The sequence below is a fragment of the Vulpes lagopus genome, chromosome 1 (assembly GCF_018345385.1).
Source record: "Vulpes lagopus strain Blue_001 chromosome 1, ASM1834538v1, whole genome shotgun sequence".
Lineage (NCBI taxonomy): Eukaryota > Metazoa > Chordata > Mammalia > Carnivora > Canidae > Vulpes > Vulpes lagopus.
The window spans coordinates 52335678-52362922 of NC_054824.1; the positions used below are offsets into that span (position 1 = coordinate 52335678).

The 27245-nt window shown below is 41.8% G+C and overlaps 2 protein-coding genes across 2 annotated transcripts in view; one reads left to right on the forward strand and one right to left on the reverse strand.

Moving 5' to 3' along the window:
• The window catches only part of ELOVL5 (ELOVL fatty acid elongase 5), a 76199-nt gene that overhangs the window by 35909 nt on the left and 13045 nt on the right, over nucleotides 1-27245 (forward strand). Inside the window, exons 2-3 of the mRNA XM_041725599.1 lie at nucleotides 12682-12747; nucleotides 15761-15948. Of these exons, the coding sequence (XP_041581533.1) occupies nucleotides 12690-12747; nucleotides 15761-15948 (246 nt within the window). The 5' untranslated portion in view covers nucleotides 12682-12689. The remainder of the gene's footprint in view (nucleotides 1-12681; nucleotides 12748-15760; nucleotides 15949-27245) is intronic.
• On the reverse strand, nucleotides 9343-10507 carry LOC121473439 (40S ribosomal protein S27). Its single transcript, XM_041725866.1, has one exon. It carries the CDS (start codon nucleotides 9665-9667, stop codon nucleotides 9413-9415), a length of 255 nt encoding a protein of 84 aa, XP_041581800.1. The 5' UTR covers nucleotides 9668-10507; the 3' UTR covers nucleotides 9343-9412.

The window sequence follows — 27245 nt, forward strand, 5'->3', positions numbered from 1 at the left end:
GGCACATTTCATTGCCCATGGCCTTTGCAGGGAACTCTTGATTCAAGGCTTGGCAAAACTCATTTTCATAAGTATTGAATGTAAAATTGATCAATGGCAAAGGTCTTTGTAAGATGATACTAATATGTTTGCAACATACATTGTGTGCCATGTACTCGCTATTCTAAAGATTTGACATATATTCAATTAATCACATGAGGAAGGTACTGTAATTACATTTATTATTTTTTATTATTAATTTTTTTTAAGATTTATTTATTTATTTATTTATTTATCCATTCATCCATTCATGATAGAGAGAGAGAGAGAGGCAGAGACAGGCAGAGGGAGAAGCAGGCTCCATGCCAGGAGCCTGACGCGGGACTCGATCCCAGGACTCCAGGCCCGTGCCCTGGGTCAAAGGCAGGCGCTAAACTGCTGAGCCACCCAGGGATCCCCAATTATTAATTTTTTTATTGGGAGTTCAGTTTGCCAACATTTAGCATAACACCCAGTGCTCATACCAAGTGCCCCCCTCAGTGCCCATCACCCAGTCACCTCAACCCCCCTGCCCACCTCCCCTTCCACTACCCCTTGTTCATTTCCCAGAGTTAGGTGTGTCTCATGTATTGTCACCCTCACTGTAATTTCCCACTCATTTTCTCTCCTTTCCCTTTATTCCCTTTCACTAATTTTTATATTCCCCAAATGAATGAGACCATATAATGTTTGTCCTTTTCCGATTGACTTATTTCACTCAGCATAATACCCTCCAGTTGATCCACATCGAAGCAAATGGTGGGTATTTGTTGTTTCTAATGGCTGAGTAATAGCCCATTGTATACATAAACCACATCTTCTTTATCCATTCATCTTTCGATGGACACCGAGGCTCCTTCCACAGTTTGGCTATTGTGGACATTGCTGCTATAAACATCGGGGTGCAGGTGTCCTGGCGTTTCACTGCATCTGTATCTTTGGGGTAAATCCCCAGCAGTGCAATTGCTGGTTCGTAGGGCAGGTCTATTTTTAACTCTGAGGAACCTCCACAGTTTTCCAGAGTGGCTGCACCAGTTCACATTCCCACCAATGGTGCAAGAGGGTTCCCCTTTCTCCACATCCTCTCCAACATTTGTTGTTTCCTGTCTTGTTAATGTTCACCATTCTCACTGGTGTGAGGTGGTATCTCATTGTGGTTTTGATTTGTATTTCCCTGATGGCCAGTGATGCGGAGCATTTTCTCATGTGCTTGTTAGCCATGTCTGTGTCTTCCTCTGTGAAATTTCTGTTCATGTCTTTTGCCCATTTCATGTTTAGATTGTTTGTTTCTTTGCTGTTGAGTTTAATAAGTTCTTTATAGAACATTTATTATTTTTTAAAAAATAACCTCTACCCCCATCATGGGGCTTGAACTCACAACTCCAAGATCAAGAGTCATATGCTCTACCGAATGAGCCAGCCAGGTGCCACTGTAATTCATTTGTTTTATAAATAATAAAACCAGGGCATGAAAGAGTGAGTCACTTGCCCAGGGTCACAAGGCCAGTTAAGTGGTGGGGCAGAGATTTGAACCCAAGCTGTATAGCTCCAGGGTATAGGCTCCTAATCACTGTTCTCCAGAAGTGATTGACTCACAGTTATCTTTGCACACTGTATATTGCTATACCTTTCAAGAAGATGGGGTCACATCCATATCACATCCGTATCCGCTGTCATTTCCTGATCAAGCAGTATGCTGTTTTTTTTTTTTAATTTTTATTTATTTATGATAGTCACACAGAGAGAGAGAGGCAGAGACACAGGCAGAGGGAGAAGCAGGCTCCATGCACCGGGAGCCTGATGTGGGATTCGATCCCGGGTCTCCAGGATCGTGCCCTGGGCCAAAGGCAGGCGCCAAACCGCTGCGCCACCCAGGGATCCCGCAGTATGCTGTTTGACACATGGTAGGCACTTGTTAAATATTTGTTAATTCAGTGAGTCAGGCGCCTTTCCGTTGACTAGTAGAGAGAAGGACAGTTCTTCTGTGAGAACTACTGGGAGCACAGAAATAAAACTAGTCACGGGGATGACTGAATCCCGGCACTTGATCTTTTGCCTTCTCACTGTAGCCTTCTGGGGATTAACTAGTCAGCAAAACTCTGGAGAGCAGAGTTCTAAGTCCATCTGCAGCAATCTGGCCTTCATCCATCAGCAAGGAATGTTCTCTATGTAGATTAGCGTGGTCTTTTTCAGATGACAGGGTGCTTTACCTAAGCAGAAGTCATCATCACGACCGTTCTTGTTCTTCTGTGAACAAGTGAGAATAAAGTTGTTATCTTTAAGGTAATAAAACTCTATAAGAGTAATTTTTTCGGCCAATCCTCTCCAAATGTTGGGTAAGTGGGGTAGTGTATGGGGTCCTTTAATCCTCCTTCTGAGAACTTGGGAAAGGACTTTGAATTTGTTGGCACGTTCTTTTCTTTAACTGTGAATAAGAATTCCCCTAGAAAAAAAGTTTGAAGGTTATGTTACTCTCCTTCTTCCTACTGCTGAAAAAATTATCTACATCTACTGAGTGGGGAAGAAATTCCTTCTACTCTTTAAGGAGGGTGTGTGTGTGTGTTAAGCATTTTGGTATTTTGTTATTGTATCTTTAACATCTTATGAGGAGAACAACTCCGTTAGAGTTCCAAATCCCTAGCACTGCAGAGCTCTTCTCTGGGGAATGCCTTCTGTAAGTAGGACTTAGTCCATGTTTTAGGAAGCTGCCATTGTGGGCTCATGTGTATCACTCTCTGACACCCTCTTCCGTTTTATAATAGCAGGTATATCTCCTCAGTGATGGTATCACCAATAAATAATTTTTGTATGCATAGAACAAGTTGGAATACTTGCCCTTTGAGGGACTTGGGCTTTACCTAGAGGTGCAAAGTGTGTTCCCATAATACCTGAAAACCTAAGTATGCAAGTCCTGTCAGAGTTGAAGTTGATATGTGCTTAAACGACTTGTCAAGACCGCAAAGTTGCAAGAGGCCAATGGGGAGTCTTTGCAACATCTAATCTGGGCCTTGGAGATGGAGCTGGAAATGAAGACCTTAAGGGAGAGCAGGGAGAAAAGATCCACAGATGATTCACTTAAAAACAAAGCCACAGGGATCCCTGGGTGGCGCAGCGGTTCGGCGCCTGCCTCTGGCCCAGGGCGCGATCCTGGAGACCCGGGATCGAATCCCACGTCGGGCTCCCGGTGCATGGAGCCTGCTTCTTCCTCTGCCTGTGTCTCTGCCTCTCTCTCTCTCTCTTTGACTATCACAAAAAAAATAAAAAATAAAAATAAAAATAAAAAACAAAGCCACAGAGGTGACTCCACTGGAGTCCTTTTTTAACCAGCAGTGGTTAAATAGTACTTCTTTTTTTTTTTTTAATTTTTTTTAAGATTTTATTTATTTATTCTTGAGAGATAGAAGGAGAGACAGAGCCAGAGACACAGGCAGAGACAGAGCCAGAGACACAGGCAGAGGGAGAAGCAGGCTCCATGCACCGGGAGCCCGACGTGGGACTCGATCCCGGGTCTCCAGGATCGTGCCCTGGGCCAAAGGCAGGCGCCAAACCGCTGCGCCACCCAGGGATCCCCTAAATAGTACTTCTTTAAAAAAAAATAGTACTTCCTTAAATAACTGATGGGCAGCTAAGGAGTGGGAGATGGGCACTTCTCTTTTGACCTGTCTAATCTTACCTTTTTTTTTAATTTTTATTTATTTATGATAGTCACACACAGAGAGAGAGAGAGGCAGAGACATAGAGGGAGAAGCAGGCTCCATGCACCGGGAGCCCGACGTGGGATTCGATCCCGGGTTTCCAGGATCGCGCCCTGGGCCAAAGGCAGGCACTAAACCACTGCGCCACCCAGGGATCCCTAATCTTACCTTTGTAATAAGGAAAATTGATTATTGCAACATTTAAAATCCACCCCCTCTCCCCGAACACTTTTCCAGAGTGAGGCTGTTCACCTGTCTCTAACCATGGAGCCAACCTGAAACAGTCCTTTGTCATGCCCTCCTTTTGCAATTATTTATCCAAAGCCCTGAGTAAGACTGTGTTCTCTCTCTACTTGGGTGAAGTGTGGTAAGCAACATGATTGTGTCAGATTGTTATGCACGTAGAATGGAGGTTAGAAAGTATGGGAATCCTGCAGGGAAAAAAGAAGCAGCATAGATTCCTGGGTTGGCAGAGTGAACAGTGCTGATGTGGCAGATAGTGTCTCTCGAGCCAAGATTTATTTAATCCGGAGTTATCACTTTTTTAAATGCCAGCATTCTAAAGGAATTCTGTTGTCAGTTTACTTTCGTATCTGAAAGCTTGCTAGCATTTAGATATCATTCCCCTCACGGTCTTTATGATAGTGTTTTTTATATTTTGTATTTTGACATTTCTGAGCAAGGTATGGTTTACGTTCCTCCTCTCATTCTGGAGCTGATTTTCTCCAACCTAGAAAAACCTTTTTAAATTCAGGAAAGAGTGTTGTGACTCCCAAATTAAAGCACTATTTAATGTTTTGTGTTATTGGCAGCCAACTTGAAGAATGTTCCCATGCCTGCCTAACACAAGTTGACTGTTAAAGAGATGAATGGGTAGGAGAAGAGAAAGTGGAGGCAGATTTCATCCTGACCCCTCGTAGCTCGTCAGCTCAGTTGACTCATTTTTAGATGAATTGTGACCATTCAAAGCATAAAACAGCATATGATGAGGAAGTTCTACTAAACAGTAGTTAAATATCTGCAGTAAACACATCTGTAAGCCAAAGGCCATGTGACTTAACTGATTTTCACAGCAAACTGCCCGCTGCCTCCTACCATGGCCGTAGCAGCAAGCAAAGCCAAGACTTGACCCTAGAGATCGTTACTGCTTGTGAGTTTAGAGTTTAGGAAATTAACTTTCTTCACTATAGCAAAAAATTTTTTAAAAATCTTGATGTCTTTTAAAACAGATTTGCCCTAAGATCTTCATACTTTTCAGCCTCTGAGCAGCCTTCCCCCTTGTCCTGCTGCAGATACAAACAGCCAAGATGATAGCGTTTGCATTCTCAGCGAGACCAAAAACTCATCTTGAGAGCTGTGAAGGAAGCAACTTTCTACGCCATCTCTCGTTAACCCCAGCACCCTTCTATTGTCACCCCCTCCCATTCTCTCACATTTTGTGGTCCCTCTTGGGTGCCAGATGGAAAGCTGGGGGGGTGCAACTGATTTGCTTAAAGCTTAGTGTGGTGTCTTTTTATTTATCTCTTTTGAACAAGCCTCCAGCAAACTCTTTTTGATAATAGATCAAAGAGAACACTAATGGTTATTTAACCTCACACAGATGATTCACCTGGACATACTCTTCCTGGAGGGAGCTGACAGATTTTCCACATGAGCAGGGCTCTCTCTGAAGGATGAGGTTTCCCCTTCTGTGTTCTGCTTGCATCAATATGGTCAGGTTTCTGCATTTCAGGCCGTGGTAGTTCTGATGTTTCTCTTGCATTCAGGCTTCAGGTGTACCTCAGTCCTACCACTCTTAGTATGTGTGGCGGCAGGAACTTGCTGCAGGACATGGAATTAACTTGTGATTCGCAGCACCTGGGTGGCTCAGTGGGTTAAGTAACTGACCTCGGCTCAGGTCATGGTCTCGGAGTTCTGGGATCCACCCCCACGTTGTCAGGCTCCCAGCTCATTAATTGATTTTCTTAGATACTTGCGGTGAGGCACAATTATAATAGTTACATGGTTACCGCAAACACTCTAGAATTTGATAGCAAGAGGCAGCTTGCAACTGTCTTTTGGAAAATGTGCATAAAAGAGGAATTCCTTAAAATCAATTCTTTCCGGGGACACCTGTCAGTGGCTGAGCATCTGTCTGCCTTCGGCTCAGGGCATGATCCCAGATCCCAGGTCCAGGGATCAAGCCCCCCAACATAGGGCTCCCTGCAGGGAGTCTGCTTCTCCCTCTGCCTGTGTCTCTGCCTCTCTCTCACCGTGTCTCTTATGAATAAATATAAATAAAATCCTTTTTAAAAATAAAATAAATAAAATAAAATATGTTCTTTTTTTAGAGGGGGTGGGGAGGGGGGAGAGAAAATTTTAAGCAGGCTCCACACCAGGACGGAGCTTGACACAGGGCTAAGTCTCACGGGTCAAGAATGAGCTGAAATCAAGAATGGGATACTTAACCAACTGAGCCTCCCAGGTGCCCCTAAATTCTATTCTAAGTTACCTGTCTCTGATCTCTATCCTTTTCCCATTTTTAATGTCATCATCTTTTCTTTGTGGCCTGTGAACTAGTGAATACTTTGAATACTGTTATGCTTGGATTTTTTTTTTTTTTTTGACAGATCCTATTCCCATCGTGGCATGTAATTCTGGGAAGCCCTGTAAGGTTGAGACGGCATCAGAGACTTGGCATTATGGAAGATACAGAAGCGATGCTTGGCCTGGTGTCAGTGTGATCTGGTTCCTGGGAGGTCCTGACCACCCCCTTTCCTGGCCAGATCAAAGAATGGCTTGTTCTTTTCTTCATTTAAGACCAAAGCTCTTCTACCATGGGCCCAGTGCCTGGGCTTGGTCCCTGCTAGTACAATTGTACGGAGCAGCTGTGTTCCCACTTGGCCCGGCTTGCCTGAGCTGCCGGTACGGTGACTCAGGTTGTTGAGAAGTAATATCTCTGGCCCACGGGCAGCCTAGAAGAGGGAGGCACTGCAGCAATCAGGCAGGCCACAGACCTGGCAATATGGTTGAATGTCTTGTGCAAAGTGGGTCATACTGTTCCCATGATTGCAGGTCACTAGGCAAAGTGTCAAGGGTTTTTGCAGGGCCCTTTGCTTCTCCTGTTCCTTTAGAAAAGTACAAAAGAGTAGAGCCGGGCCCACAGGCCACTCAGCATGTGTCTGATTCACCCAGCAGGGTGGGCCAGCCCCGCCTGGCAGTGAAGAATTAATTTGCTGAAACCTTTTGTCATATGCCTACGGCTCAGCAAGGGAGATGAGGAGAAAAAGGGCATGGTGCTGGCAAGCAGGCTGCAGTCAGGAGGATGAGGGGACAGTGGCAGTGAGAGCAATTAAGACTTGGCATCTTCTCTTCCCCGCCTTTTGGCCACATGCTGTCTGCAAGTTGTGCCATGTGGTTGCTTTCTGTGGACCACTACCGAGTGAGCTCTGGGTGCTAGGCAGGGAGTGGAGGACAGGAGGACTCCCATACTTGCCATCCACTACCACCTCCTCCCCCTACCCCGTGGCCTTGGAGCATGCCAAGCACCCACTGGCCTTGGGGCCCTTGTATTCACCTGTTCTGCTAACTGGGATATCCTTTGCCTTGATGCTCTGCCCCCCTCAGGTATCTGTTCTCTTGTCACCTTCTTGGGGCTGCATTCTTTAACTATATTTTCCAGAGTACATCATGCTTCATGATCCCACCCCACCCCCTGCTGTATTACTTTCTTACTGACAGTCAGTTTACATAACAGATACTATAGGTGCATGTCTCTCCGCCAGCCTGGAATTTCGTCTCATTCCCTGCTGCATCCCTCAGCGCCTACGTGCCTGGCATATAGTAGGCACTTGGGAAGTGCACGACATGTGTGAGAAAATGAATACATGGTACAGAGGGGTGTTGGATACACGGCTGGCTAGACAGAAACGTGAGCTTATGCTGAGTAAACGATGAAAGTAAACCTTTGGCGACTGTCTCTTGGTAACCTGTGTGAAAACAAACACCTATGTCTGACAGGGTTACAGTACACATCCAGCTGTGAGTGTGGTAGAGGGGGAGTATGGGGGAGGTATTTAACGTGTCAGAGTGCAGCCCAGAATCAGACCTGTGGTTCACAGATCTGGACTCCACTGACTGAGGACCTGTGTGTCATCTTTTCTCCCCTTTCACTATAGACATTTCTAGAGTAACACGCCACTCTCTTGTTATTCTCCGTATATGTTCTTTCAGGGAATGTTTTGCTAGCTGTTTCATATGTTCCTAAAGTGTTTTTTTTTAAGACTGTATTTATTTATTCATGAAAGACACAGAGAAAGAGGCATAGGCAGAGGGAGAAGCCCAGGTTCATGCCCTGAGCCAAAGGCAGATGCTCAACCACCAAGCCACCCTTGTGTTCCTAAGTTTGCTTGTGAAAAGTTCTGCCAAACTAAGACAAGAATTCTCAAGTGAAGGAGAAATGCAGTCTAAGAACAGATGTGCTCTTACCGAGAAAAATCACGTCTTGTGTGTATGCTTTTGTAGAGATGTTCCATCTTAGTCACAAGAGTGTTCCTGTGCCTGCCAGCTTCCAAGGGCCTCTGCTCAGGATGGGTTTAGACTGGGAATACTCAGGACAGATGGCTTGTAACAGAATTCTTTAATATCTCCAAATACTAAATTTCACAGTTTCTTTTGGTAACCTGCTGCTGGCTTCAGGATTCTTGGCCTGAAATTTTACCTTATGTTTAATCAAGCTGCTTTTCTGTTACTGTGATGTTAGCCTAGATTCTCAAATTGAATGATGTCCTAGACATTATTCCTAGGTCGCTATACCGGTTCCTGGGGCTAATTTTTTCTAAGACCACTCACATTCTGCCCACCTCCCAACTCCATCCCACAGATCAGTTCCTTTTCATTTTCTACTTTTTCTTTTTTAACTTGTTGCCACCTTTTTTGTATCCTCCTTACATTTAAAAAACAAAACAAAACTGGTTATAGCTCCTCTGGAAGGCCTCTTGGTTAAAACTTAGAATGATTCCCTTATTGCTTTGTCAGGTGTTTTCTTAATGATTTGAATATTAACTTTACAGCTTAGTATTAATTATACAGTTTGTTGTATGTATCATTCTAATGTCTACTCATTTGCTGGGTGACTTTGGTTTTGTTTTTGCGTTATAGCATCTGGTTTCTTGTATTTTTAAAAAAATTTTTTAAGATTTTATTTATTCATGAGAGACGAGAGAGAGAGAAAGAGAGAGAGAGAGGGAGGCAGAGACACAGAGAGAGAAGCAGGCTCCATGCAGGGAGCCCGACGTGGGACTCGATCCCGGGTCTCCAGGATCACGCCCTGGGCCGAAGGCGGCACTAAACCACTGAGCCACCCAGGCTGCCCAGCATCTGGTTTCTTTCCGCACTGTAAATGTCTAGTTTGTTCTAGGTGTCTAGGCATGCTCCTTTTGTGTTTATCCCTGCTCAGCAATCCTTTGTACACAGTAGGTGCTTGATGTTTATGTAGCTCATTACTACATTCGTTTTAGCCTTGTCTTCCATCTTTAGATAATGCCTCATATTGATCAGCCCCTCTGTCATGTGATGTTATCAGTTCACCCATCCTCCATTGCTGTTTCGTGGGGGACATTGAAGAAAACATTGTGGGTGGGTTATCTTCTTTTTTTTTTTTTTTTATCCAAAATCTGTTTATTGGGATAGTGTCCCACTCATCTTGATTCAGGGAGCTTTTAGTGCTGCTTCCGCCTGAAGGAGCATCCTTCTGTAAGCCTTGCTTTTCCTCCCGTGGGCTGGCAGAGGACAGTAGAACAGCCGACACACAGAACTACCGTCTGTGCGTGGCTGAAGACGGTGGTGATTTTGTAGCATCCTGGGCACTTCACGTCCATGAAGTAGGAGTTGGGGCTCTGCACCAGGCGCTTCTTCTTGTGCTTCCTCTTCTCCTCTTCCGGGGATGGGTGCAGGAGATCTTTCGCAAGAGGCATGTTCTCGTGGGGAGGTCGTCACTGCCGGAAAGGCGTGGGTGGGTTATCTTGATGACTGGGGGCTCATTGATGGCATTGAGTAAGTACATGGGCCAGGGATAGAACTCTGCAATGTCCCTGCTAAGAAGCACGAGGGGCCACAGATGGCAGTCTTTCTCAACTTCATAGTTGAACTCATTGCATACATACAGTAGGAAACTGTTATTGAGGGCTTATTGCATGCCTGGCACAGCTCTGAGGATTGTATGTGTATTAAATCATTTGATCTTCTTAACCTTTGAAGTAATTCCTCTACATTTGCCACCATTTTACAGATATGAGGTTAAATAACTTGTCCAGAGTCACACTGCTAGTAAGTGGACAAAATGGGTTTCAAACCCAAGTGGTCTGATAAAGAGCCCAGCACTTAGCCACCTAATCCCCTGCTGGCCTGTTATGCCTGTATACCTGCTCTCAGCTCCTTTGTACTTAATACCTGATTTTTATATGTGTAATATGATCCATTAGTAAGCTGTATACCCATTAAGTAAAAGCAGAATCTAGATTTAAAATGTTTTGGAAGAAAGTGGATTTGCCCCCCATGGGCATCTTGTCCATTAGTCATCAGTCCAGTAGTCAAGGTGTTTATAACCTTGCTCCTCCAAAAAGCCTGTTTGCTTTTTGTTGACGGTGAAGGGGAATCCCTGACCTCCATATACGTGGATAAAGTTAAATTGTATCAGTGATTTCAATTTCACAGAAACATGATGTTTGTCTTCTAAAAACTTACGTGTTCTAGATGATCTTCAGTAGATGATGAAAAAAATAATTAGGTATGGTTGAATTGTTTTTTAACTGTAGGACTTTTATTTATTTTTATTTTTTTTAAGGATTTTATTTTATTTTATTTATTCATGAGAGACACAGAGGGAGAGAGAGGCAGAGACATAGGCAGAGGGAGAAGCAGGCTCCATGCAAGGAGCCTGATGTGGGACTCGATCCTGGGACTCCAGGATCAGACCCTGGGCTGAAGGCAGGCACTAAACCGCTGAGCCACCCAGGGGTCCCTAACTGTAGGACTTTTAATAGGTAAAGCATTTCTTATTTAAAGATGGTACCCATTTTAAGAGGAATTCTGCTTAGGGAGTGTAAAGCTTAACCAATTCTTGAGATTTTCTAGAATTTCTGTCCCCTGAAGAGGTTTAGTCTGGTGCAGGAAAATGGATCAGGACCAGAATGGTCTTAGGAGTGCAGTATGTTAAAAAGCTGTTTAATTTTGGAATTTCAGAAGTGATATAGCACTGTGATTGTGTATAATTGTTGGCACTTGGATGTGTGGAAGTTGGTGGGTTTCTGGTTTCCAGCCATGGGTTGAAGGAGTCATCACACTCCCACCCCTGGGGGGAAGGATAGATGTCAGAACAGAAGATTGGTAACTACTTCTTTCAAAGTGTTCTTGATGGCTCCACCTGTCTCTGTCTCACTGTAGGCTGGATCGACATCATTGTAACTACTAGATTCCATGGATAAAGTTTATCCATGAAATTAGCCAAACAATACATATACTTCAGTGTGGTAAGCCAAGGAAGGGAAGTGTCATTAAATGATTAACAGCTTACTTAGTTAATAAAACCAATTTTGCCTTTGCCGAGGGAAAGAAAAATATTTGTGGTTATTTCTGTTAAGAGTAATGACAATGGGATCCCTGGGTGGCGCAGCGGTTTGGCGCCTGCCTTTGGCCCAGGGTGCGATCCTGGAGACCCGGGATCGAATCCCACATCAGGCTCCCGGTGCATGGAGCCTGCTTCTCCCTCTGCCTGTGTCTCTGCCTGTTTCTCTCTCTCTGTATGACTATCATAAATAAATAAAAATTTAAAAAAAAAGAGTAATGACGAGGAAAATTGAAAATATATACTTTCTAACTTTAATATAGAAAATATAGTCAATATGCATATGAAAAGATGCTTAGCTGTACTGTAAATGTAAATCTTAAATGGGGGCAAATGTGAGGAGCTATAAAATCTTAGAAGATGAAGGTAAATCTCTAACTACTGATAGGAGACTATATCTCCAAGATGTTTTAAGTGAAAGCAAGTAAGTAATATGTACTCTTCTTGATATAACATTGTTTTCTGTTTGTTATCTTCCTGCAACCTCCATAGTAAGAATATATTTTATATCACAACAGAGTACATTGTACTTACATATATCATACTTATATGATACAGTAACATATTATGAAAGATTTATGAAAATATTCATTCTCATTAGGGTAAAGCACTGATTATTATTATTGTAATTATTTTTTTAATGCTAAGTTGACCTAATCATCTAGTAGTGGGGTTGAAATCCACAATTTTAACACCCGTTGGCATGATGCCATTTGTGCTCAGAAGAGAAAAATCTCGTGGTATGTCCAAGAAATGTTACCATCAGGTTCCTTCTGACAATGGGGCTTTGGAATTGTGGTTGGGGTGAAGCAATGAGATTTTTGGTTTTAGCGCCTCTTTTCGTTTTTAATATTTTTTTTTTACCATGGACATGAAATATTTTTAAATAATAATTAATGAAATAGCAAGCAGAGGAAACCATCTCCTCACTGTGGACTTCCTTTCTCCAACATGGCTCATCCTATCTTGGCTACAGACAAGCTTACCTCAAGCTTTGGTTCTTGCCCAGATGGGATCTTCTCCCGTCTGCCACCTTTCTCAGTCCAGTTCCACTCTTTTCTCCACTGAGATTCCAGCTTCGCAGAAGGCATTTTTATGGAACTGTGAAAAGAAGTTCAGAAAACTAGCACTTCATTTATAAAGTGAATTCACGGGATTCTGTATTCCCTGTGATTTTCAAATTAGACCTAGCACACAAGTTACTTGGGGAGTTTAAAAAAAAAAAGTTTCCACATAACCTTGTCTGTAGTATATCCTTTGAAAAGGTTTGTTCTTGTTCTTTTATGATAAAACTGTATAAAAAGCATTTTTTTTTATAAAAAGCATTTTGAGTAGAGATTAATCAATGTCTATTTTTCTTAATAGGTTTTAAAATGGAAAATTTTGATGCATCACTTAGTACCTATTTCAAGGCATTACTAGGCCCCAGAGGTAAGGTGGTTTTGTTTTTTTTTTTTGCTCTCCTCCCCTTATAGACACTTATAAATATTGCATGAAGAGATTCTAGAAAACATTAGTGTCTTCTATGATAAGACTAATGCTTTGTCCTGGATAACAAGGGGCTGGAGAAGTCCTGTGACAACGGTCTTGAAGTACTACAGTGTTCCTGGCTATCAGAGCAGAGACACAGCTGCTGTGACCCTCTGCTGACTGTAGCTGGGGATCAGATCATGCTGGGAAAGCTTGCAGCCTGAAAATGCTGCAGATTTCACCATCATTGGTGGTGTGTTTTCCTCAGTTCTTGTGAGTCTCCAGATGAGATTAGTTTCCAAGATGTACTGCTGGAGTAATTTAAAACTTTTCCCCTTTTACAATTTTAAGGGCATGTTAATGTCCTTTCATGTTGTGTCACTTCGATGGGTAAATATATGCACCTGACCTCACTTTTTATACTTCATCGTTTGTTTCCTTTTAGGAAGTAAATCCACTCCATATTGCTTTCTTTGAGCGTCATCTGTAATGTCTCCTGATGTATCTATAAAGAAGGAATTCATTAGGTTCATAGGAAGGGTCATTTAAAAATTGCAAGAAGCTTTTAAACAGATGAAAATATTTTGAGTTTCACTGATGATTTTTCAAATACAAAAGAAAACAGGAAAGGGAATTCATCACTTAGTGTTGTAGAAATGAAATGTATTTGGTAATAGTAATGATGTGGAGAAAGAGTCTAATTGGTATGACCTCTTTGGAGGGTAATTGTGTCTTCCTTTGAAATCAAGAAGCACATGCCCTTTGACTCAGCTGTTTGACTCCCGAGACTTTATCCTATGGCTTATCTTGATCATTTATGCAAAGATAGGAATAAGTATGTTCCCTCCAGCATTGCTTGACAAGACTGGAAATAATCTAGGTGCCCATCAAGAGGGAAACAGGTTGAGTAAATTAGTGTTCAGCCAAGTGAAAAAAAAACAAATTAGATCATCTTGTGTTTATTTGTGTTACAGTGATGCCTTATTCCAACTTTATGGGAGAAAAGAATCCAATATTAAATGGATGAAACAATAATAAAAATGATCTGTTTACATTATCAAGATTGACTAACTCCTGAGACCAGAACACTTGTTCTTGTCATGTTCTACTTTGCATTCTCAGTACATCAGCACTTCTGTCCTCAGAAAAGTCCCTCTGCCTTTCATGGTTGTAGGATGGTGCAGAAGCTCCAGACAGCACCTGCAGAGGAGGAGGAAAAAAATCTGTTCATTTGCATGGTTTTAAGAACAAGGAAACTCTTCCACAGGGCCTTTGGCCCAACTGTCATTTCCTTGGGAGCTCAGAGGCCACAGTTGCTTCACATGCCCATGTCTGAACAAGTCAGCAGAGAGTGGGCAAGGACTACCAGGGTTGGCTAGATCCCTAAGAATTTACTGCTGGAGCCACAGTTGGGCTGGAAGTACTTGGCATTATGAAGGAGGTTGGATACTTGCACATAGGGCCTTATAAAACTTAAAAAGCAAGGTATAAAATAGAACATTAAGTAAAAGGAAATGGGAGGTTTTTGTGTGTGTATTTATTGTGTTTATGATATATATGTACACACAAATATATGTAACAATTTAATGTTAGTTGCTAAGTGGGAACTTGCTTTCTTACAGTTGATAACCGGGGCCCAGAGTTGAGAACACAAGGCATTAAGAAACCTTTTCCTTAAGTTCCCTGGGGCCAACCACCTCCCTGAAGAATTTCTGAGAACCGTCAGTTCTGCAGAACTGTCCTAACACACACCACCACCTTAACATAAGTAGTGGTGAGAAGGTGGAGGGCATCTCCCTTTGAAGCCAGGGGAGGAGCACTGCAGAGAAACACTAGGAGAATGTAGAATGACTGCAGGAAAGGAGAGTGACAATCCATTCCCCAAGTGGATGGGTGCTTTCCTACAAGGTCAGAAGAAAAAGCATGGGAGAAAGTAGCAGGATGGCCCTTTCAGGAGGTCGAAGAAAGGACAGAGACTGTCCCCACTAGCTGCTGCTTCTCTGAAGATGGAAGAGGCAAAACCTGCATGTGCCTCTGAGCTCCAGAGTAGGTGACCTTGGAGGGCAGATAAGATTTGAGAGTTCATAAAAGCAGCATGCCAAGGGAAACGTGCTGAAGAGGTGGCTTCCTGGGAGTCAGCTGCAGGATGAAGTTGATTTGCAAGGGATAGGTTAACACCTAGGGAGTCTGGCTGCCAAGGAGGTTACCCCCATCCGAGGAGAGGGCTGTCAGATTGCTGCTGGCAGCTACTTGGAACTAATTTTCCTCATCTCCACTGGGGAAAGAAGATGTGAGTAAGGGAGATCTCTCTTACACTGTAGCTCCCTTGAATCATTGTAGGTCTTTGCTCTCAATCTTCTGCTGCTCAGGAGGTTCCTTAGTAGTCACTTCACTGCTCGTTGCTATTTCATCCTTTTTCCCCCCCTAAAAATTGTCTCCTCTGCTGTTGACCATTGCACTTAGAGCAGATGCTGCCTTTCTAATCACTGATTGTCGTTGAGCTGGATAAATAGCCCATTTTCTCTGAGTTTGCACATGCTGGCTGGGTAGGCTAGCAGATACTTTATTTCAGGTGAGGACTTTGGAGTTCAAAGACTATCATTTCTGGAGTTTCATTGTCCTGTGCATCATTCATTCAGCAGATCTGGCCAATATAGCTAGTGGAAAATTTAGCTTTCTCCTTGCTTTCTTTATGATTCTTAGAAAGGTTTTTTTTTTTTTTTTACTTTAGCAAAAACCATGCATGATCTACACGTTATTCAGAACATGTAACGAGGAACCTCACCTTTTATGACAGATATTGAAAACTCTTGCTTCCTTTCCAGTTGCTTTGTTGGCATTTAGGAACTTGAGTATTAGATGACTATTATAAAATTATGGGGAGAGAAGATTTTTAATATTTGAAAAAAAATTATGGTCGTTTTTTATATCTGCCTTATGAATCACTAAATATTTTCCTTTTCTTATTTTCCAGATACCAGAGTAAAAGGATGGTTTCTTCTGGACAATTACATACCTACTTTTATCTGCTCTGTCATATATTTACTAATTGTATGGCTGGGACCAAAATACATGAAGAATAGGCAGCCATTCTCTTGCCGGGGAATTTTAGTGGTATATAACCTTGGCCTCACATTGCTGTCTCTCTATATGTTCTGTGAGGTAAGTGTCTGCCTTAAATGTGCTCTGATCACTGTCCTGAATTGTTGTGTTCCTAAATGAAGAAGGGCAGCTGCATTGGAGGGGTGGTGGGATGGGTAGACTGGGAGAGCAAATACATTAATCCACTTTTAGTATATTTTAAAATTGATTTTTCAAAATGTCAGAGTTGTTTATATAAATATGCCCTCTAGAATATCTAAAATAGAAGCTTTTGCTATTGATTCTTTTTTGATGTTTCATGTTATATTCATAATTAAATATTTCCAGAAATACTTTAATGCAAACAGAATACAGAGTGGAAAATGAACAAAATGTGAAAAACAGATCTGTGAACATTTTATTATTAAGCATTTAATAAATGTAGGATTCTTGTTTGGAGGTGGGGGAGGAAGGAAGTGGGTAGCAGTTGTGCTTGGTGTGTTTTTTGGTAAGTCAGCCTCTCACCTAATCTGATAACTGTAAATAGCTTTGAGATTTGACAAGTTCGTTTTTTAAAGCTGAAGAAAAGTGGATGGTAAGATCTGCACTTAGGATTTGAATGGTCTGTAAGTTTGAGCCAAATTATTTTTTCTGTGTAACTGGGATGTTGAAAACCAAGTTTGATGATCTCAAACCGTAACATTGTAACTGAAATAAAAATGAAAGAAATTGGAATCAAAATTTAGGTCCTCCCTATTTTCCACTGTTATGTAATACAGGTTTTAAAGCTAAACAGGGGAGGAAAGCTGCCCTCCAAGGGTAAACACAGTTGGTATATATTTTTAGGGAAGGGGACTCCACCTTTCAGGCTTACGATACAAATGTCTCACAACAAAACTATTGTTAAATCTCTGGGTGGAGAATTAAGCCATATGTAAACATTTGCAAGCATTCCCGTTTAGATTTTTATTTTTTTATTGTGGCTTTAATTCTCTAAGGAGCAGTAAAGAAGAAGATAAGGGGAGAAGGGGAGAAATTAAAATGATCTTAAAAGGGGTGTTTAGAGGAAAGAATGAATTCTCCCATTAGCCTCAGGCCTCTCCATCCTGCCCCCCTGTCTGCATGTGGTTGTGTGCAAGAAAGTGTCTCGGTGGATACACCACTGTAGAATGCTCTGTTTGATCATGAGAGATACTGATTGCACCTCTGGGAAGTCTACCTTGTTCTCCATGGATGTTTTGTAAGCCAGGCAGAGAGTTTATCGTTAGAATGATAGATGCTACTATCATTACTTTTATGCCTCATACTCTGTGAAATGCTTACAACCCGTTTTTCCACTTTTTTCTATCCTATTCTAGAATGAAGTCAGTTTAATTAGCCTCCAGGATGGATATTGCAGGATTGGAGGCAGGGGCAGTGCACAGGAGTGACTCCTGGGCCCAGCAATATGCACATCTGTGTTCGAGGGACAGAACTACAAGCTGTCAGGTTTTTCATAGTGAACTGTTTATTTTCCCATAATTGGTAGATGATACAGCCATGTCCTTAAGAAAGCCTTTATAGAGTTTATTGTTCTGTATAGCAATATTCTAGAGACAAAATATTTAAGATTATTAAATCTTGTAGAACTTAAGGATCTGCCATTTCTCAAGCCCTAGAGGTACAGCTATAACTTCATAATTTAACCTCTCTTTAATGGATAATTCTTGGGTAAAGAGGGGAAGAAAAGTACTGTATATGAATTGCTGCTGTGTGCATAGGACTGAATTTGGAGGGTTCCAGAAGCACCATAATAGGAAATACAAATTTTCCTCTGACAGCTTGGTGAGAACTAGATATGATGTTGAATGGTCTGAGCACTGGATAAAGAGACTTAAGAAATAAACATTGGAGGAAAACATTTTTAACTCACAATTTAGTATACATAAAGAGTAATCATAAGGAGGCAGTCATTCCTTAAATTAAATCCAATTTCTAAAAATATACCCAGATCAAGTATTTCGTAGTTGAAAATAAGCCCTAAATTTTACTACTTGTTACATTCCATTTTTGTCTTTTTTCTGTACTTACATAAGCCCATCAGTAATGCCATTGTAACATATCCTTTGTCAAATTTTTTATTTCATCTTAGCTACTGTTTTTTTTTTCTTTAAATTGGCATTTATATTCCATTGAATGTTAAAACCTAGGAGGGCAGTTATAGAGTTTTATGACAACAAACTGAGAAGGTCATGGACCCCACCTGGGCCCCTTGTTTCAGAGAAATGTCCTGAGAGCTGGAACCATTTTCCTGTGGTCATACAGTTGGCCTGGTCTGGATTATTAATCTTTATTTACCTTTCTGCTTATCTACATATTTGGGTTTGTAAGGAATTTAAAAAATAAATACGTAGTCGTTGATAGCTGTGTTTATTTAATCCTGTGGCATGAATTCACAGCTGCCTTGGCAAGTTCTAGGCTAATTCAAATAAAATTAACTGTCACTTAAAGGAGACTAATCTTGAAAGAAGGGAAGTAACAAAGAAATGAAAGCAGGGAGTCACTTTAAAATTACAAGAAGGAAAATAACTAAATGATAGTTTGAAAACTGTGAAACAGTTTAAAATATAGAAAAAATTTAGACTTGGGCACCTGGGTGGCTTAGTCAGTCGGGAGCGTCCCTGTTGATTGGCATGGGTCTCATGCACTGATTGTGGATGGGACTCCGCAGTAGTTGCGGGGGAAGCATAGTCAGTATTGTACAGGACGCTGGACTTTGAGCCTTAAGAACTGCTAGTCCCGGGACACCTGGGTGGCTCAGCGGTTGAGCATCTGCCTTTAGCTCAGGGAGTGATCCTGAAGTTCCAGGATCGAGTCCCACATCGGGCTCCCTGCATGGAGCCTGCTTCTCCCTCTGCCTGTGTCTCTGCCTCTCTCTCTGCATTTCTCATGAATCAATAAACAAAATCTTAAAAAAACAAACTGCTAACCCCTTTACTGAGTAGGAGACACTTTGAGCTCTCAGCCTGCATGTTATGCCCTGCTCAACCCCCCAACACCAGTTTCTTTCATTCTTCTGGTCTCTACCCCCCAAGAAACTCCCTCTTCCTTTCAGACCTAAGGCCACCTCTGTTTGACAGTCTCTATCTCATAAGGACTCTATGCAAGGATCAGTTCCCCCCTGTGAAGCCAGGAGCACACACAGTCAGAGGACTACTCTACTAAGCAATGATTCTTAAACCTCTCTCACCTTCCCACTATTCCCAAGGAACATGACACATGGCTTTCTACTCAAGTGCTGTGGTGGGTGAGGCCTCAGCATCCTGGCCCTCACACGAAGATCTCTGGCTTAGAAAATGGCTGTGATCTCAGTGTTTCCTCTTTGTTAATATAGCTCCACCAAATGTATCATGAGCACTAGGATAGAAAAAAGCACATGCCGAGAGAAAAAAAGCAAGTGGCTAAACCATGGTTTTACTTTATTTAACAAAGAAAATCATAGATTACAAGTAAGATTGTTTTTTGAGTACTTGTTTATGTTTATTCCCTTGCCGTTAGAACTGTGTGTTATGAATAGGTGAGAGAACAGCTTCAAACATTCAGAACATTTAAAATGCAATTTTAAAACAGTGATTGATGGGATCCCTGGGTGGCTCAGCAGTTAAGTGCCAGCCTTCGGCCCAGGGTGTGATCCTGGAATCCCGGGATCGAGTCCCGCGTCGGGCTCCCTGCATGGAGCCTGCTTCTCCCTCTGCCTGTGTCTCTGCCCACTCTCTCTCTGTGTCTCTCATGAATAAATAAATAAAATCTTAAAAATAAAAAAATAAATAAATCAGTGATTGATAACTGACTGGATAGATGGATCTGGATTGGCATAAATCCAAATCTTACTTTCTTCCCCTTTGCATTTTCTATTTTAAATTGTCGTTTTAGAACTACTTCAAAATATGGAAAGTAAAATCACATAAATGATATCTGTGTACCTCACAAATACTGACTTTTATTACTGATTTGGATTATTTGTTTAAAAAAAGAAAATACTAGGGACACCTGAGTGGCTCAGCCAGTTAAACATCTGACTTCGGCTCAGATCATGATCTCAGCCTAGGATCAAGCCGGGTATCCAGCTCCCTGCTCAGTGAGGAGTCTGCGTCTCCCTCTCCCTCTGCCCTTCCCCTGCTTGCTCTTTTTCATAAATCTTTTAAAAAATTATAAAAATGCAAAAAAGTCCCAAATACAACTTTCTTTTAAAGTCCATGTTTCTTTGAATATGTTTTTATACTTTCAACACATGTGTATGTATACATGACAATATATAGTGTTTTCTGAGAAATTTTTATGAATTTATGCTAATGGTTACTTTTAATACTCTTTTAGATAGCTTTCTTTTAGTCAGTATTATATTTTGAAATGCATCCATGTTGAATCATGGAGATTTAATTAATTTAGTTAACTTCTGTGTTATTTCAGTATTAGAATTTATTATACCATTTTATGCAGCTTTCTTTGCATGGACATACAGGTTTCTGGTTGATAGTGTTGTACTGAGTACTCTTGGTCTCCTTGTGCAAATGTGAATTATTATTATTTTTTACTAAACATACACCTAGAACTTTAATGGCTGAGTCTTGGTAGTCTCTTGTCTTTTAGTGGGGAAATGTAACCCATTTTCATTTAGCGTAGTGATTATTTTGGATAATTTCTTTCACCTTTTTTTGCGTGTATATGTGTTTTTGTCTTTTTCCTCTCCTTTAATGCTTTCTATTGAATTTTTATATTTCTTTTCTCATTGTACTGATTGAATGACTATTCAATTATTTTTTTTAATGTTCCCATAAGTTTTCAACATGACTCCTCAACTTCATAAAGCCTACAGTGAATTCTTATTTCTATCTTCCTGAGTCACACAGGTCCTTGGAAGTTTGCTCACTGATCCTCCTCTTCCATGTCTTTCATGTTGTGTTTTGTCCCACGTTTGCTAATGTCCCACACTGCCATTGTCTTACAGTCAGGCCTTGCTCTTTTCTGTGCTCACTTTTCTTCTGTGAAATCCCTTCTTCTCTTTGAGGCTCCATTTCCTTCTTCTGGAGTCATTCTTTCCTGTGAAGGCTCAACTCTTGGTCTCTGGTTGAGCATCATTTTATTGGTCTTTAAGCTTGCATAGTTTGTAATTGGGGCATAGAACTCTAAGTTATTTTTTTTCAGCACTTTGCAGATTTATTCTGGAGAAGCAGCTGCAGTCCTATTTTTGCTCATTTGTAGGTAATCTTTTTGTTCTGGGTACTTGTTGAGTTTAAAAATAAAAATTATGTGCCTGGGAAGTCTTCTATTTGTATTGATGTCATTCAGGACATACAAGCCTTTGGTCTGAGAGTTTACATATTTCATTAGTTCAGGAAAGTACTCAGGCATCATCTGCTTGACTCTGGCCTACTCTGCCTTCCACTGTTAGACATGTGTCAGACTGCCCCTGTTCCACATAGCCTCTCTTGCATATTTGTGCCTCTTTATCTCTTTCCTGCATTCTTCTGATTCACTCACACTATGTGTATACTCTGCTGTTCTGTCCATCTATTGAGTTTTTAGTGTAAATGACTATATATCGTTTATTACTTCAGGTTTACTGCTTGACTTTTTCTTTTTTTCCCATTACATACCATAGGAACACTGTAGGGTTTTTTTCTCTCCATGATCTAGATATGACATTGATCTTCAAACTTAACCATTTGCTTTCAGCAACATCTGTGAGGTCATACCTCTACATTAAGTCTCTTCTTTAAAAACAAAATGGTTTGTCTGGTGTCCTGGGTAAGCATCTCAAACTAGTATTGCTGGGTGAGGTCATCTCAGGTAACGTATCTTCCCCAAATAAAAGAAAGATTTTAAAAGGACTTAAATGTAAGCTAACTTGCTCTTTTCTGAAGAATGTTTTAGGGAGGGGGGCCTTACCTTATAATTAGGCATCAGTGATGATGGACTTGTTTTGGTGTGTTTCATGTAGCATTTCTATGTGTGTTTATAGTGGAGTAGTTGGTTCTGCTTTTGTTCAGTTTGCATTGCCAGAACCAGATGTCAGTACTTTTTTTCTTTTAATCTTCTTTTGAAGATATCTGATGCTTCTCTATTAAAAGGATGAAAGAAATTTGCTGGGATGGGTGTTTTGCTTGTGCCTTCTAACCTCTCTGTAATTGTGGGGTTGATATAGTTGAAGCATTTCCCCAGACACCTGACAACCTCTTCCTCCCTGAGCTCGGCTTTGAACGGCCTGATAGAACCACAGAGCAGTTGCTTTGGAAACATTGTATTCTAAACTGTCTTCTTGTTTTTCTTTACCTTCAGGCTCTCCTAAAATAGAAATCTTATTGTGGGGGAATTGGATTTGGAATAACACTTAAAAGACCTGGTAGTTGATTATTGAATTTAATTTTTTTTATTTTTAAATATTTTATTATTTATTTATTCATGAGACATACACACACACACACACACACACACACACAGACTGGCAGAGACACAAGCAGGCTCCATTCAGGGAGCCCTACGCGGGACCTGATTCTGGGTCTCCAGGATCACATCCTGGGCCGAAGGCAGCACCAAACCACTGAGCCACCCGGGCTGCCCTTGAATTTTATTTAAAAAAAAAAAAAAAAAAAAAGATTGTTTACCAAAGTACTTCAAGAAAGATATTTACTATTCTGCTTTTTCTTATTTAACTGAAGTACAGAGTAGTTGAAACATCTGATGCGATTAATACTTCTCAGAAAGGCTGATGATTCCCTTAAAATATTTCTCACTCTTTGTTCCCTTGCAACTGAAATTCCATGCTCAGAAGGAAACTTTTCTCAGGGAGTGGAAGCATCCCACTCAGTCATGTTCCCCTCAGTTTGGCATTGCCCTGAGAGAATGCCTTCTATTTGGCAAATGGAGAAAGGTTACAACCCAGACAGCCTTCCCCTCACTCCTCACATCCAGCAGAAGGGAGAGGATTCCCTTCCAGTAGAGTGCAAGCTTTGAAGTTGGTCCAAAGCTAGGCCTGACTTTTTAAATTGACCCTGCATGCCTTTGGTAACTTGGCCCTGCAACTGGTGTAACAAAGAACACGTCACCAGAGCAGACTTAGTCTGCAAAACAAGAGTTAGTAGGTAGGCTGGAGAAGTCTCTTTAAATTATGCAAAGGATGCCCTGCCCAGAGCATCGGTGCACAGTAGGAGCAACACCACTTCAGACCTAGTCAAGGGCTTTGGTGCTTGGGAAGCAGAAATTGCAAACATCTGGCTACAATTATAGCAAAGACGTATATAGTGCCTCCTTATGCCAGGTACTGAACTAATTCCTTTACTATTCCTTGTACTGTTAGCACACTTTCTGCAGAGGGAGAATTCCTGGGATTTGAGTCTGTGCCTCAAACCATTGTGCAGTACTGTCTGAAGATGCTGAGTCTTAGCTGAAGGTTTTCCTCTCCCTAACCACTGACACCCATGAACTATCAAATGCACATTTTTTGTTCGATTGTGGCAGCTACTTAGCAGAAGCCACTCCTCAGGAGGCCTGAGCATTGAGAGAACAGGACTGCCGGCATAAAAGGACACAGTCTAGGGTTCAGAGGAAAATGCCTGTTTCAAGTTGGGTTGAGGACAGGCTATTTCTCTGTACTTTGTTATGAAGACTTCTCTAGTGTACAGAACTTGTCCTTATGACTTAACCATAAGTATTCCATTCATCAAGAATCCCAAGGGTGTTCCTGGTCATAAAGAAAACAAAACACTTTTGGAGGTTATGAGTGTGAAATTATTTTAATAGGCATCCTTATGGTCTGGGCATGAAAGATTTGAAATTCAAAGCCACATGCTTTGACCTGACCCTTTTCCATAATAGCACAGCCGAGAGCAGCCAGCTAAACCCTGGAAGAACTAGATACCTTCAGTTTTGGAGCAGCTGATGGTTAATTTTAAACCAAACATCTGCTGAAGTAAAGATTCAGGTAAAAGTCTACTCTCCCATGATTTCTTCATGGATAGAGTAGTACCCCATTTGAATTATTAAGGATTCAAAAACAAGAAAGGGGGTAGCCCCGGTGGCACAGCGGTTTAGTGCTGCCTGCAGCCCAGGGCGTGATCCTGGAGACCCAGGATCGAGTCCCACGTCAGGCTCTCTGCATGGCACCTGCTTCTCCCTCTGCCTGTGTCTCTGCCTCTCTCTCTCTCTCTCTCTCTCTCTCTCCCTGTGTGTGTGTGTGTGTGTGTCTCTATGAATAAATATATTTTTTTTAATCTTAAAAAAAAAAAAAGGGAGGTCAGAGGGGCATGGAACTCCTGTTTGAGATTGCAGTTGAACTGAAAGCTAGAATTCCTGGGTGCTAGTCCCATTGGTGCCACCAAAAAGCTATGTGACTTTGGGGCACCCATATCACTTTTCATCTCTGTTTCCTTATTAAAAACATGGGCTTGTACCAAGTCTAAAAAATACACACTTGGGCATTCACAAAGAAACAATAAAAGCTATGAAAATGCCAGCCCCCACACAACACTGGTTCTGAGAATGCAACAAATTTAAAAAAGCAGAACCAACTCCCCTACTGTAAACACACACAGAAATACTATGCGAAACACACCAAAACAAATCCATCATCACTGATGCCTAACTTATAAGGTGAGGCACACTTGGTGTTACTTGGAAATGTCCCTGAGGTCCTCTTACAGATGCAGTTTGAGTTTCAGTATAGACAGTCTGTATTCTCATTACCTTTTATTGGATGGATATATCTGATTGGGGGTAATAACCACACAGCTCACCAAGCCCTTAACACTAAAAGCAGCCAGCCCTTTGGAAAATGCTTATCTTGTGGCTCTGACATTTTGAGATATTGAGATGAAGGGCTGTATGTCCCCCCAAGATGACATTCTTCTGCTTATTCTTTAAATGTTAAATGACCTTGTTTCTTGAGATGCTTTGGTAGAATTCCAGAGAGTGCCCTGGAAATGGTTATCATACTAAAGATTATACCTTATTTGTGGCTAAATGTGGTGTTAGATGAGAAGTCACCTCTCACCATTAGAAGTGATTCACTCCATGAACTGCATCATCCAGACCTAGCTGTGATATTCACCTAACTTCCCTACTTTAAATGAACAGATCCATGAAAATTCCTTTGGTGATTCAAATTATTGAATTTGTCCCATAAGAAGAGACAGTTTCTAGTTCGGCTTTAATGACAGCTCTTTTCATGCTCTTGATCTAATTAAAGTTTGCTTCACTTCAGAAAGGAGAAAGTACATATGGTTTGCAGTGGTGCTGTTTGTATTTTGATTACTTGGGAAAAGCCAGGTAGAGTAAATAATGCATGCTCAGTTGCTCTTAGAGTAGTTGGTGGTGTAGGGAACTGTGCAGGTGGTAGCAAGCTGTTTGTTGTTGGCCTCCGTTTTTATTGAGGTACAGTCCTGCGTGCTCTTGAGCTGATTCCCAGAAGCCCAAGGTAGAGAGACCTATATTCCTACTTTTGGTGCCTCACTGTGGTCCAGCCTCCTGGGCCTTCTCACTTTGCAGTGTCTGCAGCAATGTGTTGAATTTCTGGGGAACTGACTAAAGCAGCTCTCTGGAAGGAAGCCAGGCCTGAGCCCTGAAGGGAAAGCTCTAAGGGTAGCTAAGGTAACTTTGACTAGAGCATTGTCTCCACTGATGTGTTGCGGGGGGGGGGGGGGGGCGCTAGAAGGAAGAGCCTTGCAGAGCCCATGCTGTTTCCCTCTCATGGGAGATGGGGGGAACAGAACCTTCTAATACTGGCCCATTTTATGGAGAATTGGTAAGAGTCTTAGATGAATAAACATAACTCAGGGGCTTGGTCCTCATGTTTAAAATTATTCTATCTCTTCTGAAGCCAAGGATATTTGAGAATTCAACTTTCCATGTCCCCCCACTATGACATTTGATGAGGACTGGTTTTTCCATCTTGTGAACAGAATTCAGATGAATAGTGTCATTCAAGTTTCACTAAAATACTTTCACATGTTTTATTTTCTCCATTTGCAAAGCAGAAATGACATCTTTTTGGTTTTGGGTTTTTTATCTTTTTGAAGGTATTTTTTGGCTATGAATAATACATTAGGCCTTAATTTCAGTGGGGGGGGGGGAGGGGTGTAAGAAGCAGGACCTTGAACTCTTTGTCATTAGTTTAGCCAATATTCAGCACCTCTCGTGTACAGGTCAGCGTGCTGGGTTCTGTGGGTGCAGGAGTCACAGTCCCCCCTTCTGTGAGCTTACCAAAGAGCTTAAAACAGACCCTTTAACAATAAAGGCTGAAAGGGAGCATATGAGCAAATATCAACGAGCCATGGCAGGATGAGGTTAGAGGAAGGAGGACAGACTTCAGGCTGGAGTTCCCAAGCAAACAGTCATGAAGAAAAGAGAATTTTAGGGGTGCCTGGGTGGCACAGTCAGTTAAGCATATGACTCTTGGGTCCTGTAATGATCTCAGGGTTGTGGGTTTGAGCCCCATGTCAGGCTCTATGCTCAGTGGGGAGTCTAGTCTGCTTGAGTCTCTTTCTCCTTCTCCCTCTAATCACTCTCTCTCTCAAATAACGTTCTTGTTTGTTTGTTTTGGTTTTTTTTTTAAGAAAAGAGAATTTTAGCCAAACTTTGAAGAATAGATAGGATTTTAAGAGCTAGAGTTGGGGATACCTGGATGCAGACAGCATTCCAGTTGAATAAGTTAATGGTCACTGCTAACATTTGTTGTGTTTATCCTATGTACCAGATTGGGTAGGATAAGCATTTGTACACTCCATCCATCTCATTTACTTCTCATGGCAACTTTAAGAGGCGGGACAGCTATTTTTATCCTATTTGGGGAGTGAAGAAACTGAGGTGTGTGTAGAGAGGTATACTGACCTTTGTCTAAGGTCACCTAGCTGAACGTGGGATTAAAGCCCTTTAGGTGAGTGCCCAAACCTGTGCTCTTTGCCCTTGGCCACTGTGAGGTGGGTGAGGAATGCAACAGGGCCCGTCTGACTATAGGTCAGGGAGGTGGTGGAAGGTCAGCTTGGGGGGAGCAGGGGTGGGGTGGAAGAATGTGAATTCTGCACCTATGGTTTAGGATTGGGTTTTAAAAGGCACTGAGCAGGGGCAGCCCCCGTGGCTCAGCAGTTTAGCGCCACCTTCAGTCCAGGGCATGATCCTGGAGTCCTGGGATCAAGTCCCACATCAGGCTCCCTGCATGGAGGCTGCTTCTCCCTCTGCCTGTGTCTCTGCCTCTCTCTCTCTCTCTCTCTCTCTCTCTCTCTCTGTCGCTCATGAATGAATAAAATCTTTAAAAAAAATTTTTTTTAAGGCACTAAGGGTCACTGAAGGGTTTTAAACCCAGAACTTAGTGGTTTGGGAGGCCCAGGGGCCCCAGTGGAACAGTG

Coding starts and splice junctions, on each gene's coding strand:
- LOC121473439 (XM_041725866.1), bottom strand. CDS start 9,667: ATGCCTCTTGCGAAAGATCTCCTGCACCCATCCCCGGAAGAGGAGAAG.